Source organism: Bombina bombina, chromosome 8 (assembly GCF_027579735.1).
Source record: "Bombina bombina isolate aBomBom1 chromosome 8, aBomBom1.pri, whole genome shotgun sequence".
Taxonomy (NCBI): domain Eukaryota; kingdom Metazoa; phylum Chordata; class Amphibia; order Anura; family Bombinatoridae; genus Bombina; species Bombina bombina.
In genome coordinates, this window is record NC_069506.1 from 23,904,495 (window position 1) to 23,919,094 (window position 14,600).

The 14,600-nt window shown below is 35.9% G+C and overlaps 1 protein-coding gene across 1 annotated transcript in view; it reads left to right on the forward strand.

The window, feature by feature from the left end:
- Window positions 1-14,363, forward strand: part of LOC128637956 (venom peptide CtAPI-like) — a 14,787-nt gene extending 424 nt beyond the window's left edge. The window contains exons 2-3 of the mRNA XM_053689843.1: window positions 3,130-3,174; window positions 14,066-14,363. Coding sequence (XP_053545818.1) covers window positions 3,130-3,174; window positions 14,066-14,253 — 233 coding nt within the window. The 3' untranslated portion in view covers window positions 14,254-14,363. The remainder of the gene's footprint in view (window positions 1-3,129; window positions 3,175-14,065) is intronic.
- Window positions 14,364-14,600: the final 237 nt, after the last annotated feature.

Consider the following 14,600-nt stretch of genomic DNA (forward strand, 5'->3'; position numbering starts at 1 on the left):
TGTAAAAGCACTTGTTAAATGCTAAAGCAGTCTTCAAGTACCCCCAACAGGCCAAGTATTCATTATAACTGAACTAGAGCACAGGTGAAATAATCAGCTGATGGGTGAGAGCAGGTTAGTAGCCATGGTTACTGATCAGCTGATTATTTCATCTGTGCTCTGGTTCAGATATCATGAAAACCTGGATTGTTGGGGGTAATGGAGGGCTGCGGTTGAGAAACACTGATCTAAATCTCCGCTCAGGCGAGATGAGCTAAGAAGCCTTGTTGTTACGGTGAGGTCCCATTAAAAAAATGTAGAAATACAAATTTTAGCTTGAGAGTACGGATGGGCAAATGTTTCTAAAAATTCGAAATTTAAAATGAATTCTGATACATTTGTTCCTTTAAATCGAATTTTGAATGTTTATCTAACATTCTAACATTCTATTTTCAAATTTTTGTTTTGGAACTTTTCAATAAAATTCGAAAATATTTGTTCGAATAATAGAATGTTTAGCTATGTATTCATTCAATTTTCGAAATGTAATATTCTAATTTGAAATAGTATTTCTATTCTACAACTGTGTTTAATAAATGTAATATTCAAAGTCGAATGCTACATTCGAATTTTAAATAGTATTTCTAGTCTAATACTGTGTTTTTTAAATGTAATATTCGAATTTGAATATCACATTAGAATTCGAAATAGTATTTCTAGTTTACAACTGTGTTTAATAAATGTGATATTTGATTTGAATGTAATATTCGATTCAAATGTGACATTCAAATTCAAAAATAGTATTTCTAGTCTAATATTGTGTTTTATGAATGTGACATTCAAATTCGAAATAGTGTTTCTGTAGTCTGCAATTGTGTTTTATAAATGTAATATTCAAATTCGAAAGTGACATTCGAATTCCAATGTCACATTCGAAAACTGTAAATAACATCCGAAAATCGAATTTTTAAGAATATTCGTTCTTATCAACATTCTATTATGTAAATCGAATTTCTACAATAACATTCGTTCTAACATTCAAATTCAAATATAAACACATTCACCCATCCCTACTTGAGAGTTCTTTATGTTGCTATGTAGTGTTCTTTAGTGAAGGAGAAACTCCTACATTACAATATATGGTCTAAAAAAATCCCAAAGATTCTGTGTGATTTCTCTCCATGTCGGTGAGGTTTTCATCATCAAGCCCTTAGTTTGCATTTCACAAGTAATAGATGTTTTTCTGACACATTTTAGTTAGTTTTATTTTCCTTCCCACTGTATCATGTGACAGCCATCAGCCAATCACAACATACATATACAAATATTCTGTGAATTAACAAAATGTGCAGTCTTTTAATATTTACACTCTTTGAGTCACCAGCTCCTACTGAGCATGTGCAAGAATTCACAGAATATACGTATATGCATTTGTGATTGGCTGTTGCCTGTCACATGATACAGGAGGAGTGGAAATACACATTACTTTGAAATGTACAAGAAAAAAAACTACTAATTTGAAGTTCACTGTTCAGCCTAAGTGCTATTGCATTGTAGTTTTATCATGCATTGGTTGATTATATTTTTTTGTATGTATTTACTGGTCCTGCCCAGCCCATGCAAGTCTGCAAGACTCATTTTACAAATGAATAATAAAGTACACATTGAATTTTGTACTCTTCAGTAGGATTTTAACCTATTTTGAAGCTACACTGTACTTTAAGTGTGATTTTTAACTGTGTATATGATGGCACTTAGTGATTTTTAACTGTGTACATGATGGCACTTAGTGATTTTTAACTGTGTATATGATGGCACTTAGTGATTTTAACTGTGTATATGATGGCACTTAGTGATTTTTAACTGTGTATATGATGGCACTTAGTGATTTTTACTATGTACATGATGGCACTTAGTGATTTTTAACTGTGTATATGATGGCACTTAGTGATTTTTAACTGTGTATATGATGGCACTTAGTGATTTTTAACTGTGTACATGATGGCACTTAGTGATTTTTAACTGTGTATATGATGGCACTTAGTGATTTTTAACTGTGTATGTGATGGCACTTAGTGATTTTTAACTGTGTATATGATGGCACTTAGTGATTTTTAACTGTGTATATGATGGCACTTAGTGATTTTTAACTGTGTACATGATGGCACTTAGTGATTTTTAACTGTGTACATGATGGCACTTAGTGATTTTTAACTGTGTATATGATGGCACTTAGTGATTTTTAACTGTGTACATGATGGCACTTAGTGATTTTTAACTGTGTATATGATGGCACTTAGTGATTTTTACTGTGTATATGATGGCACTTAGTGATTTTTAACTGTGTACATGATGGCACTTAGTGATTTTTAACTGTGTACATGATGGCACTTAGTGATTTTTAACTGTGTATATGATGGCACTTAGTGATTTTTACTGTGTATATGATGGCACTTAGTGATTTTTACTGTGTATATGATGGCACTTAGTGATTTTTAACTGTGTATATGATGGCACTTAGTAATTTTTAACTGTGTATATGATGGCACTTAGTGATTTTTAACTGTGTATATGATGGCACTTAGTGATTTTTACTGTGTATATGATGGCACTTAGTGATTTTTAACTGTGTATATGATGGCACTTAGTGATTTTTACTGTGTATATGATGGCACTTAGTGATTTTTAACTGTGTATATGATGGCACTTAGTGATTTTTAACTGTGTATATGATGGCACTTAGTGATTTTTAACTGTGTATATGATGGCACTTAGTGATTTTTAACTGTGTATATGATGGCACTTAGTGATTTTTAACTGTGTACATGATGGCACTTAGTGATTTTTAACTGTGTACATGATGGCACTTAGTGATTTTTAACTGTGTATATGATGGCACTTAGTGATTTTTACTGTGTATATGATGGCACTTAGTGATTTTTAACTGTGTATATGATGGCACTTAGTGATTTTTAACTGTGTATATGATGGCACTTAGTGATTTTTAACTGTGTATATGATGGCACTTAGTGATTTTTAACATAGCAAAATGTCAGTCAAACAAGACAATTCACTGAGAAAGCTCTAAAAGAATATTTTTCAAATGTAATTTTTGTTCTGTATAGTAATGATCTCTCTTTTCTCCTCTAGCACTATGTGTGCCAGTGGTAAAAGATAAAACCCGCTTCATAGAAGGTATGAAATTCCATGATAACTAAAACACTGCATTGTGTGACTCTATGTATTTTATATATGACCATGGGTCGTCTCTACATAAACAGAAAAATGTTTGGCACATTAGCTATTGGAATGATGCAAGTTACCTGCATTAAGTTATACAGTTAATTAATTCAATGTGATATACACAGAGTTTTACAATGGTAACAAAATGTGTAACAAGGGGTTAAATAGTGCATCCCCCCCATCAGGGTTTCATGGGTGTATTAATTTATTTTCTTCCAAGAATAGGCACAGTTTTAGCATATTCTCCTTTATATTAAACAAATGCTGGTGTATAATGAGTTAAAATATTGCAATATTTATATTGGATATGTGCAGCACTGAAAAATTAGTTTCACACTAATCATCTGGAATTGATATTCTGAAAAATGTAGTTTTTCATAATATTCATTTGTTGCACTATTTGGTATCCTGAATATATTTGCACAAATACCTTTTTTAACCCTTATAACTTATTTTAATATTTATGATTTTTTTTTATTAAAGCGTGTATATATGAGTTTACCACTTTATCTTTTTTTTTTTTTTTTACAAATTTTATTTTCCATTTGCTAACAAACAAATGGCTAGAGTTTTGCGTTAAAAAGCAGCGTTGAGAGGTCCCAACACTGCTTTTTTCCTAACGCTGATATTACGAGTCTTGCAGGTACAGGTGTACTGCTTACTATTTTTCCGCGACTCAAACATACCGCAAATCCACTTACGTCAATTACGTATCCTATCTTTTCAATGGGATTTTCCTAACACCGGAATTACGAGTCATGGAAAAAGTGAGCGGTACATTCTCTCCTGTCAAGACTCCTACCGCATTTAAAAGTCAGTAGTTAAGAGTTTTATGGGCTAACCCCGTAACATAAAACTCTTAACTAAAGTGCTAAAAAGTACACTAACACCCATAAACTACCTATTAACCCCTAAACCGAGGCCCCCCCCCTACATCGCAAACACTTAAATAAAAATTTTAACCCCTAATCTGCCAACCGGGCATCGCCGCCACTTTAATAAATATATTACCCCAAAACTGCCGCACTCCCACCTCGCAAACATTATTTAAATTTTATTAACCCCTAATCTGCCGTCCATAACATCGCCTACACCTACCTACATTTATTAACCCCTAATCTGCCGCCCCCAACGTCGCCGCAACTATATTAAATGTATTAACCCCTAAATCTAAGTCTAACCCTAACCCTAACACCCCCCTAAATAAAATATAATTTAAATAAATCTAAATAAAATTACTACAAATAAATAAATTATTCCTATTTAAAACTAAATACTTACCTATAAAATAAACCCTAAGATAGCTACAATATAACTAATAGTTACATTGTAGCTAGCTTAGGGTTTATTTTTTATTTTACAGGCAAGTTTGTATTTATTTTGACTAGGTAGAATAGCCCTATATCATTGCTCCCAGTATTGTCAAAAATCTTAGAAAAATGCGTCCATATGCAAGTATGCGAGTATTACCAACTTTCTAACTATCTGACCCCTGATCAATCAGGTTTTCGACCTAATCACTCCACTACAACTGCCCTCCTAAAAGTTTGCAACAACATCCAAACTGGCATGGAACAAGGAGACCTAACTGGAGCTATTTTCCTTGATTTTGCTAAGGCTTTTGACACAGTGGACCACGACATACTACTGCTCAAACTAAAAAACTCTGGTATTGCTGATCGTCCGTTAACCAGGTTTAGATCATATGTATCGGATCGATCACAATATGTCTCTGTTTCTAACAGTGACTCCCTCCCTCTCCCAGTCACGTGTGGTGTTCCCCAAGGTTCCATTCTCGGCCCTCTACTATTCACATTATTTATAAATGATTTGCCTTATGTCTGCAAATCCTCAACTGTACGCAGACGACACGGTAATCTATGCAAACAATTCTGATCTGCCGCAGCTTGAGGCAGTGCTCCAAGACCAGTTCACAGAGGTAGAAAAGTGGATCTCAAAAAACAAACTCTTCCTAAACACTGACAAAACTGTCACAATGATCTTTGGAACTGGGCTTAAATTACACAAATTACAAAATTCCCATCTACGCTTCAAAACAAAATCCAATTGCACGCTAACCGCAGTCCACTCTTTCAAATACTTGGGTATGTTCTTAGACCCTAATCTATCTTCTGGCCTCCAGAAAAACTTGCATCTAAACTTTATCCAAAATTAGGTGCCCTGTACAGAAACAAATCCTGCCTCAGCCCTACAATAAAGGAAAAGATTGTACAGCAAATGCTGATGCCTATCATGGATTATGGGGACGTAGTATACGCACCTGCACCGCAAACTCACCTTAATAAACTTAATACATTGTATAACTCGTTCTGCCGCTTTGTGCTACAATGTAACTATAAGACCCACCATTGTGACATGCTAAAAGAACTAAACTGGCTGACGCTGGAATCCAGATGCACCCTCCATCTTTCCTGCCTTGTGTTTAAGAGCCTTTCTGGGAAGCTCCCACCCTACCTGAGCAGAATGCTCTCCCCGGCTATTTCCACCTCCTATAACCTCCGATCCAGTACCAGCACATTATTTAGCTTACCTCAATACAAAAAGAAAGCAGCTCGATCCTCCTTTTCCTACCGAGCGCCACAATTATGGAATGACCTCCCGCACACTTTCATATCTTCGCCAAGCCTAACATCCTTTAGAGATCCCTCTCTACATATCTCAAAACAGAATGCACCTGCCATGGTTGATTATATATTTCTTACCTGTTCTATGTAAAATGTTTGCATCTATTGTGTATTATTATTGTTTTTGAATTTTATTGTACCCTATTGTATCAATGCAATGTTTTGTGGACCCAGGACATACTTGAAAACGAGAGAAATCTCAATGTATCCTTCCTGGTAAAATATTTTATAAATAAAATAAATAAATAAATAAAATAAATAATGAGTTTGGAAGTTGTAGAGCAGTGTTAATTTAGTTGCCAAAATGTTTTCGAATCTGAACAATTAATTGATTCTTCCTATAGAAATAAGCATAACCCACGAATAATGGTTTAAGTTATGCTGTGCCTGTGCTAGCTGCAGAAACTTTGTTGTGTTGAGTTACTTGATACTTGTTTAAATTATTAACAGAGAACTGTTAAAGTGTTTTTATATTGGGTAATATGTGCAATGGTGTTACAGCCAATACAGTTTGTTTTTTATATTTTAAAGTTGCACTTCTGTATTGCATGATTAAACCTTAATACCAGGGCCGGCTCAACCATGGAACCAAGTGGGTCCTAAGGACCCAGGCGGCACTTGACAGGGGCGGCTAAGAAGGTAAAAACCTTCTTAGCAGTGAGAAGTGGAGAGATCACAGCTGCTCTTCTGCCGGTAGAGCCTGTGAGAGTTTGCTGCATATTGACAGTTTGTGCTACACTAACTAACTCCTCCTCTGCGGAAGGTAGCACTGAGTGAACATTCCATTGGGGGATTGGGCTTCAAGACGGAGGAGACTGCCACTACATGAGGGATATTTGTTTATGTTGCCTTTTCTGGTTACCTCCTCCACTTCACTGCACGATTAGATAACAGAGCAGAAAGGCAGGTAAAGTCTTCATCTCCTGCTGCAGAACGGCAGTTTTATCTAATCCCTTTACTTTACTAGGCAGGCTGCTTTGAAATATTGGGGAAAGAGGGGGGTGTGGGACTTGGTAGCATTGCTAAATTTCAGTGGAACTAACTGCAGAGTTAGAGACCGGCTGCACAATGCAAACAAAAGTCAAATACGTGTGCTTCCTTCTGAAAAACATTTATAAAACGTATCTGAGTTGCTTTATGGTTGTGCAATTTGTATGTTTTTTTTATTTTTATTTTAAACGTTGTTGAAAATTTCTGTCAAAGGAGGTAAATGCTCTAAATCTGTCCCACGTCCCTTATTTTTTTACTCTCTTGAATTTAAACCCTAAATGTTTGTGCACAAAATCCATATCATTTAGGTATTAATTTTCAGGAATTCTGCAAAAAGTTAAAAGCATGGTGTTTTGTTTAATTTTTAAAGTTATTAGTATATAATATGGACATTAGTGTACAATTTTCATATCTGCCTAGACAACATTTCAGAGTACTTTTAACAGGCACACAAATACTGTATATATATCTTGCCATATATTTTGAACATCATGCTATCTCTAATTTGTATATAATATAACGTCCCAGGTGCCTCTTACACAATTAACTATGCAGAAATGTTTTGCACTGGTTAGATATTTTAAAATACATGTACCTAAAATATTACAAGGCTAATCCAACAAGTATCCTATTAGATTGATTTCTAAAGTTTATATATATATATATATATTTGTAGAAAAAGGCACTCACTGGTTCAAATAAAATGTTACTTTTAATAAATATTTAAGTTAAAAATGCATAACGTTTCGGAGGTATTCCACCTCCTTTTTCAAATGCATGATACAGACATTTTGGAAGATACAAAAAGCAGTATAAAATGTACATTACCCCTCCACCTTAAATAACCAAATGGCTTCTGATAACGCCGAGCCGCGACCGCGGCCCGCATGCTGCAGATCCGGAAATCATGTGACCGGAAGTTGCGTCATCTACGTGGATCACGTGATGACGTAGGTTGCCATAGTGACAGCGTTTGTTGTCTAACGATGTCACAGACAGTGAGGAATGGCCCATCTAAAGGGATACAAAGGCCAAAATAATTTTTAACTAACACATAGATCCTCTCTGCCTATACCATAGATTACTGCAGACAGCCGTATATCAGAGCACTGTGCAAAATAAAAACAGTAAGGGTAATCGATCATAAGTGATCAATGACAATTAAAAACATAAATATGGGGGACATGTAAATTCTATTCATTTCTAAGAAAACTACTTGTTTGTTGGTGTGTATATATCACAAAAATAATAATTCATTATATGGGTATTGGGGGATGTATTAAAACACCACTTATAAATAACCCAAACCCTAAATAATGTACATATATACACCCAATATATTTATACATTCTTCATATTTCCTGGAGCATGGTAAAAAATACCAGAGGACTTAAGGACTGGAGAAAGTTAAAGTCATATATGAGAGTCAGCAATTGTAGATGTTATTTTTAGATGGATAAAACAATTATAGCCAATGGAGGAAAATTGAATCAGTTCCCAGTGTAAAATGGCGAGAAGTCCAGCATAGTGTTTAACCCCCTAGGTGTTATAGTGTCCAAGGTGTAAATCCATCTTGTCTCCAACCTCAGAAGCCGATTGCCCCTGTCACCTCCCCTTGTCAACAGTGGTACTTGGTCTATCAGCATGGTTTTTAGACTTGATACACCATGCTTGTGTCGGGCGAAATGGCGTGCTACTGGCTGATCAGAGTCGCCATTTTTGATGGCTTCCCTGATCGCGCAGCGATGATTAGCCATGCGCTCTCGAAACGTGGTGACCATATTCCCTATACATACAAGGGAGCAGGGGCAAATCAGCATATAAATCACGTGGGTACTTATGCATGAGAGTCTGTAGTTGATTTTATAGCACTTATTCGTGTGTGGGTGTTGGAATGTGTCACCTTTCAGCATGCTGTCGCACGTGACACAATTGCCACACTTAAAGCAGCCTTTTTTATTCGATTTTAACCAATTACTTGTCTCATAACACCTAACTGGGTCCGTTTTCACCAGCAAGTCCCGCAAATTTCTTGCTCTTCGATATACCATTCTAGGATGTTGTTGTTTCACGAATGGCAGGGACTTATCAGAGCTGACTAAGTCCCAATGTTTAGAGATTGCTCCAGCAACCTTTTGATGCATTGGATCAAATGTAGTAATGAAATTGAGTTTCTCCTCTGAGTTAATGGTCTCTTTTGTTCTGATCCCAGTATCCTCAAAACGTTTTATGGCTCCATCCTTAATGTCCATAACCATCCCTAAGTCCCATGCCAAATCAAAAAGACGTCATCGATATATCTCGTGTAGTACACCACCTCTACCATGTCCTGGGGTCGCATAATATAATGCTCATACCAGGACATGTAGAGGTTGGCGTACGTGGGAGCCATGTTCGACCCCATGGCAGTCCCCAAGATCTGCAAGTAGAAGTCTCTTTCAAATTTAAAATAATTCTTCTCAAGGCAAATTTGTAGAAGTTCCAACAGGAACTCAATGGGGGGCCCATTGTACAGATGAGATATCGAAGAGCAAGAAATTTGTGGGACTTGCTGATGAAAACGGACCCATTTAGGTGTTATGAGACAAGTAATTGGTTAAAATCGAATAAAAAAGGCTGCTTTAAGTGTGGCAATTGTGTCACGTGTGACAGCATGCTGAAAGGTGACACATTCCAACACCCACACACGAATAAGCGCTATAAAATCAACGACAGACTCTCATGCATGAGTACCCACGTGATTTATATGCTGATTTGCCCCTGCTCCCTTGTATATATAGGGAAAACGGTCACCACGTTTCGAGAGCGCATGGCTAATCATCGCTGCGCGATCAGGGAAGCCATCAAAAATGGCGACTCTGATCAGCCAGTAGCACGCCATTTCGCCCGACACAAGCATGGTGTATCAAGTCTAAAAACCATGCTGATAGACCAAGTACCACCGTTGACAAGGGGAGGTGACAGGGGCAATCGGCTTCTGAGGTTGGAGACAAGATGGATTTACACCTTGGACACTATAACACCTAGGGGGTTAAACACTATGCTGGACTTCTCGCCATTTTACACTGGGAACTGATTCCATTTTCCTCCATTGGCTATAATTGTTTTATCCATCTAAAAATAACATCTACAATTGCTGACTCTCATATATGACTTTAACTTTCTCCAGTCCTTAAGTCCTCTGGTATTTTTTACCAGGCTCCAGGAAATATGAAGAATGTATAAATATATTGGGTGTATATATGTACATTATTTAGGGTTTGGGTTATTAATAAGTGGTGTTTTAATACATCCCCCAATACCCATATAATGAATTATTATTTTTGTGATATATACACACCAACAAAAAAGTAGTTTTCTTAGAAATGAATAGAATTTACATGTCCCCCATATTTATGTTTTTAATTGTCATTGATCACTTATGATCGATTACCCTTACTGTTTTTATTTTGCACAGTGCTCTGATATACGGCTGTCTGCAGTAATCTATGGTATAGGCAGAGAGGATCTATGTGTTAGTTAAAAATTATTTTGGCCTTTGTATCCCTTTAGATGGGCCATTCCTCACTGTCTGTGACATCGTTAGACAACAAACGCTGTCACTATGGCAACCTACGTCATCACGTGATCCACGTAGATGACGCAACTTCCGGTCACATGATTTCCGGATCTGCAGCATGCGGGCCGCGGTCGCGGCTCGGCGTTATCAGAAGCCATTTGGTTATTTAAGGTGGAGGGGTAATGTACATTTTATACTGCTTTTTGTATCTTCCAAAATGTCTGTATCATGCATTTGAAAAAGGAGGTGGAATACCTCCGAAACGTTATGCATTTTTAACTTAAATATTTATTAAAAGTTAAGTTTTATTTGAACCAGTGAGTGCCTTTTTCTACAAATATACATTGGATTACTTTTTGAAGTGCACCCTGGAAGCTGCTACATTTGTATATGGAGTGCCTTTCTGAATGACTCTAACTTATATATATATATATATATATAAATATATCCCTCGCCCTCGTTTCTCTCCACCCCTTTCTTTTAATTTTGCTGTCTGTCTAACAAGATTCATTTTCCATTAAAAAAAAATTACATTTATTTAGTGCTGTTTTATACGCATGATAGAAAGTTGTAGCATAATCTTATCATGCACAAAGACAAAAAGAGCGATTCAGGTGTGACCACCTTGAATGTCACCCCTGACTGGCTCTTTTTGTCTTTGTGCATGATAAGGTTATGCTACAGTTTTCTATCATGCGTATAAAACAGCACTAAATAAATGTAAAAAAAAATATTATGCAAAATGGGTTTTGTTAGACAGACAGCAAAATTAAAAGAAAGGGGTGGAGAGAAGAGGGGGAGGGTGTGTGTATATATGTGTGTGTGTGTGTGTGTATATATACACACACATTAATTGCATGCAGGCATTCTTATTAAGGGGGTGGCAAAGCTGGTTGGTTGATATGTTAGTTAGTAAATTTACTATGGGGGGGCGTCATTTCATTTTCGGACCCAGGCAGCACAATGCCTTGAGCCGGCCCTGCTTAATACCATAAATATTAACAGATTATAAAATGTTTACTCCTGGAGTATATAATGAGTTTGGAAATTATAGAGAGATGCTTAAATAATGCATTACACTTTAAAGGGACAGTTTAATCAATATTCTCCCCTTTAATTTGTTCCCAATGATCCACTTTACCTGCTGGAGTGTATTATATTGTTTACAAGTATTTCCATTGCCCTTATATTGGCATTTTAAATAGTTTATGTAGCCTGTGGTATCCTCAACTATCCTTAAAGTTTTTGGCCTTGGGGCCAAGCTGTGTTAACATAGCCAGTAGAAGAAATTACACTCCCAGTTGGGTATAAGATAGATAAGGTAATAAAATGTTAATTTTCCATTGTTCTCTTCAACTATTGGTGATTGGTTTACGGACAGGTATAAGATAAAGAAGCATTTATATGTACACAATGTGATAAAGTAATGAGATCTGATTATACCTACAGATATAAGATAAAGAAGCATTTATATGTACACAATGTGATAAAGTAATGAGATCTGATTATACCTACAGATATAAGATAAAGACACATGTATATGTACACAATGTGATACAGTAATGAAATCTGATTATACCTACAGATATAAGATAAAGACACATGTATATGTACACAATGTGATAAGAAATAAGATCTGATTATAACTACAGATATAAGATACAGACACATGTATATGTACACAATGTGATAAAGTAATGAGATCTGATTATACCTACAGATATAAGATACAGACACATGTATATGTACACAATGTGATAAAGTAATGAGATCTGATTATACCTACATATATAAGATAAAGACACATGTATATGTACACAATGTGATAAAGTAATGAGATCTGATTATACCTACAGATATAAGATACAGACACATGTATATGTACACAATGTGATAAAGTAATGAGATCTGATTATACCTACAGATATAAGCTAAAGACACATGTATATGTACACAATGTGATACAGTAATGAGATCTGATTATACCTACAGATATAAGATAAAGACACATGTATATTTACACAATGTGATACAGTAATGAGATCTGATTATACCTACAGATATAAGATAAAGACGCATGTATATGTACACAATGTGATACAGTAATGAGATCTGATTATACCTACAGATATAAGATAAAGACACATGTATATGTACACAGTGTGATACAGTAATGAGATCTGATTATACCTACAGATATAAGATAAAGACACATGTATATGTACACAGTGTGATAAAGTAATGAGATCTGATTATACCTACAGATATAAGATAAAGACACATGTATATGTACACAATGTGATACAGTAATGAGATCTGATTATACCTACAGATATAAGATAAAGACACATGTATATGTACACAATGTGATAAAGTAATGAGATCTGATTATACCTACAGATATAAGATACAGACACATGTATATGTACACAATGTGATAAAGTAATGAGATCTGATTATACCTACAGATATAAGATAAAGACACATGTATATGTACACAATGTGATAAAGTAATGAGATCTGATTATACCTACAGCTATAAGATAAAGACACATGTATATGTACACAATGTGATACAGTAATGAGATCTGATTATACCTACAGATATAAGATAAAGACACATGTATATGTACACAATATGATAAAGTAATGAGATCTGATTATACCTACAAGCTCAACCCATTTTATTAGGTTGTGGCTTAAACACTAAATCGGCTAATTCATATACACAAATAAGTCTTAAAAAAGCAAATCTCATACATTTTATACTCTGCAGCTGGTAAAAAAATAAATAATTGGAAACACATTAAGGGAAAAACAATTTTATAGTATACTGACCCTTTAACTAAACCCCTTAGATTTTAGTTGACTAAAACAATTCAGGTGACTAAAATACGACTAAACCGGCATTTTAGTCAAAAGATTAAAACTAATACTAAATCAGCATTTGCCGCCAAAATAAACACTGGTCCCTGAAAGCCAATGTGAAAGTAATTGATCTTGTGTGTGTACAGTTTTTTTTACTTTTGGTTGAGACATAAACAGGACTGGCTCAAGATATTGTGCCACCTGGGTCCAAGGATGCAATGTCATGATGCCGCCCCCCCCCCCGTGGTAACATTACTAATTATAATTAGCATATCAACCTACTAACCTGGCCGCTGACCTTACTAAGCCTACCTACCTGCAAGCAACCAATGCTTCTACACATTTGCACAATAAGTGGGAAGGTATTTAGGGAAGAGATGCCCTTGTCACACATTGAATGTCGCACCTGACTGGTTCTGTATCTTTGTGCATGATGAGGTTATGCTGCTGGGAGCCTGCGACTTCCACCGCAGAGACAGAGGACAGGAGTTGTCTGACAGTGACTGACTCAATCACTGATGTGCTGCCTGGGTCTTTTGGACCCACTTGGTCCCGTAGCTGAGACGTCCCTGGATATAAACATCGTTTTAGAGCCTTCATGTGCGTTATTTTATACCTAGCATCTAACAGGTTACATAATTACCATTTCACACTGACCTTTCAACTGGAGGGCTCACATGAAACTGATTGTATGCAGAATGTTACATAAGTGGTCTGAGGGATATGTGTGAACCACAATAAATGACTCTTATCTGACTGAGGTTTTTGTCTTCTTTTTCAGAGAAATGTAATGACCCCAATGAGGAGTATACATGTGGTCCCTCTTATGAGAAAAATTGTGCCAATCGGTTTAAACATCCCATAGTACTTTTAAAGATATGTTGTCCTGGTTGCTTCTGCAATGTTGGCTACCTAAAGAACAGTGCAGGAATCTGTGTCCTCGAAAGAGACTGTGACAAAGAACTGTGAGTGAGGATAAACAAATGATAAACGAATAAAGTGCTGTGATTCCAAATTGTATTCAGACTTTATATGTCTCTTAAAAACTGCTTTCCTAATAAAACATTTGTTGTATGTTATCTTTCAGGGTTTATTGTGTCTCTACACACTTTTAAATGATATTGGCCCAGATTACAAGTGGCGTGCTAATGATAGCGTGGGTAGCAATAAGCAGTATCGCTAGACTGCTCTAACATTAGCAACTGGATGTTACAAGTCCATGGTAAATCCCCTTTACTGGAGATGGGTTTGCACAGCCTACATAACTCACAAAACATACTTGCAAAGGGTATCACAACCGAGCTAAAAAGCGCTGT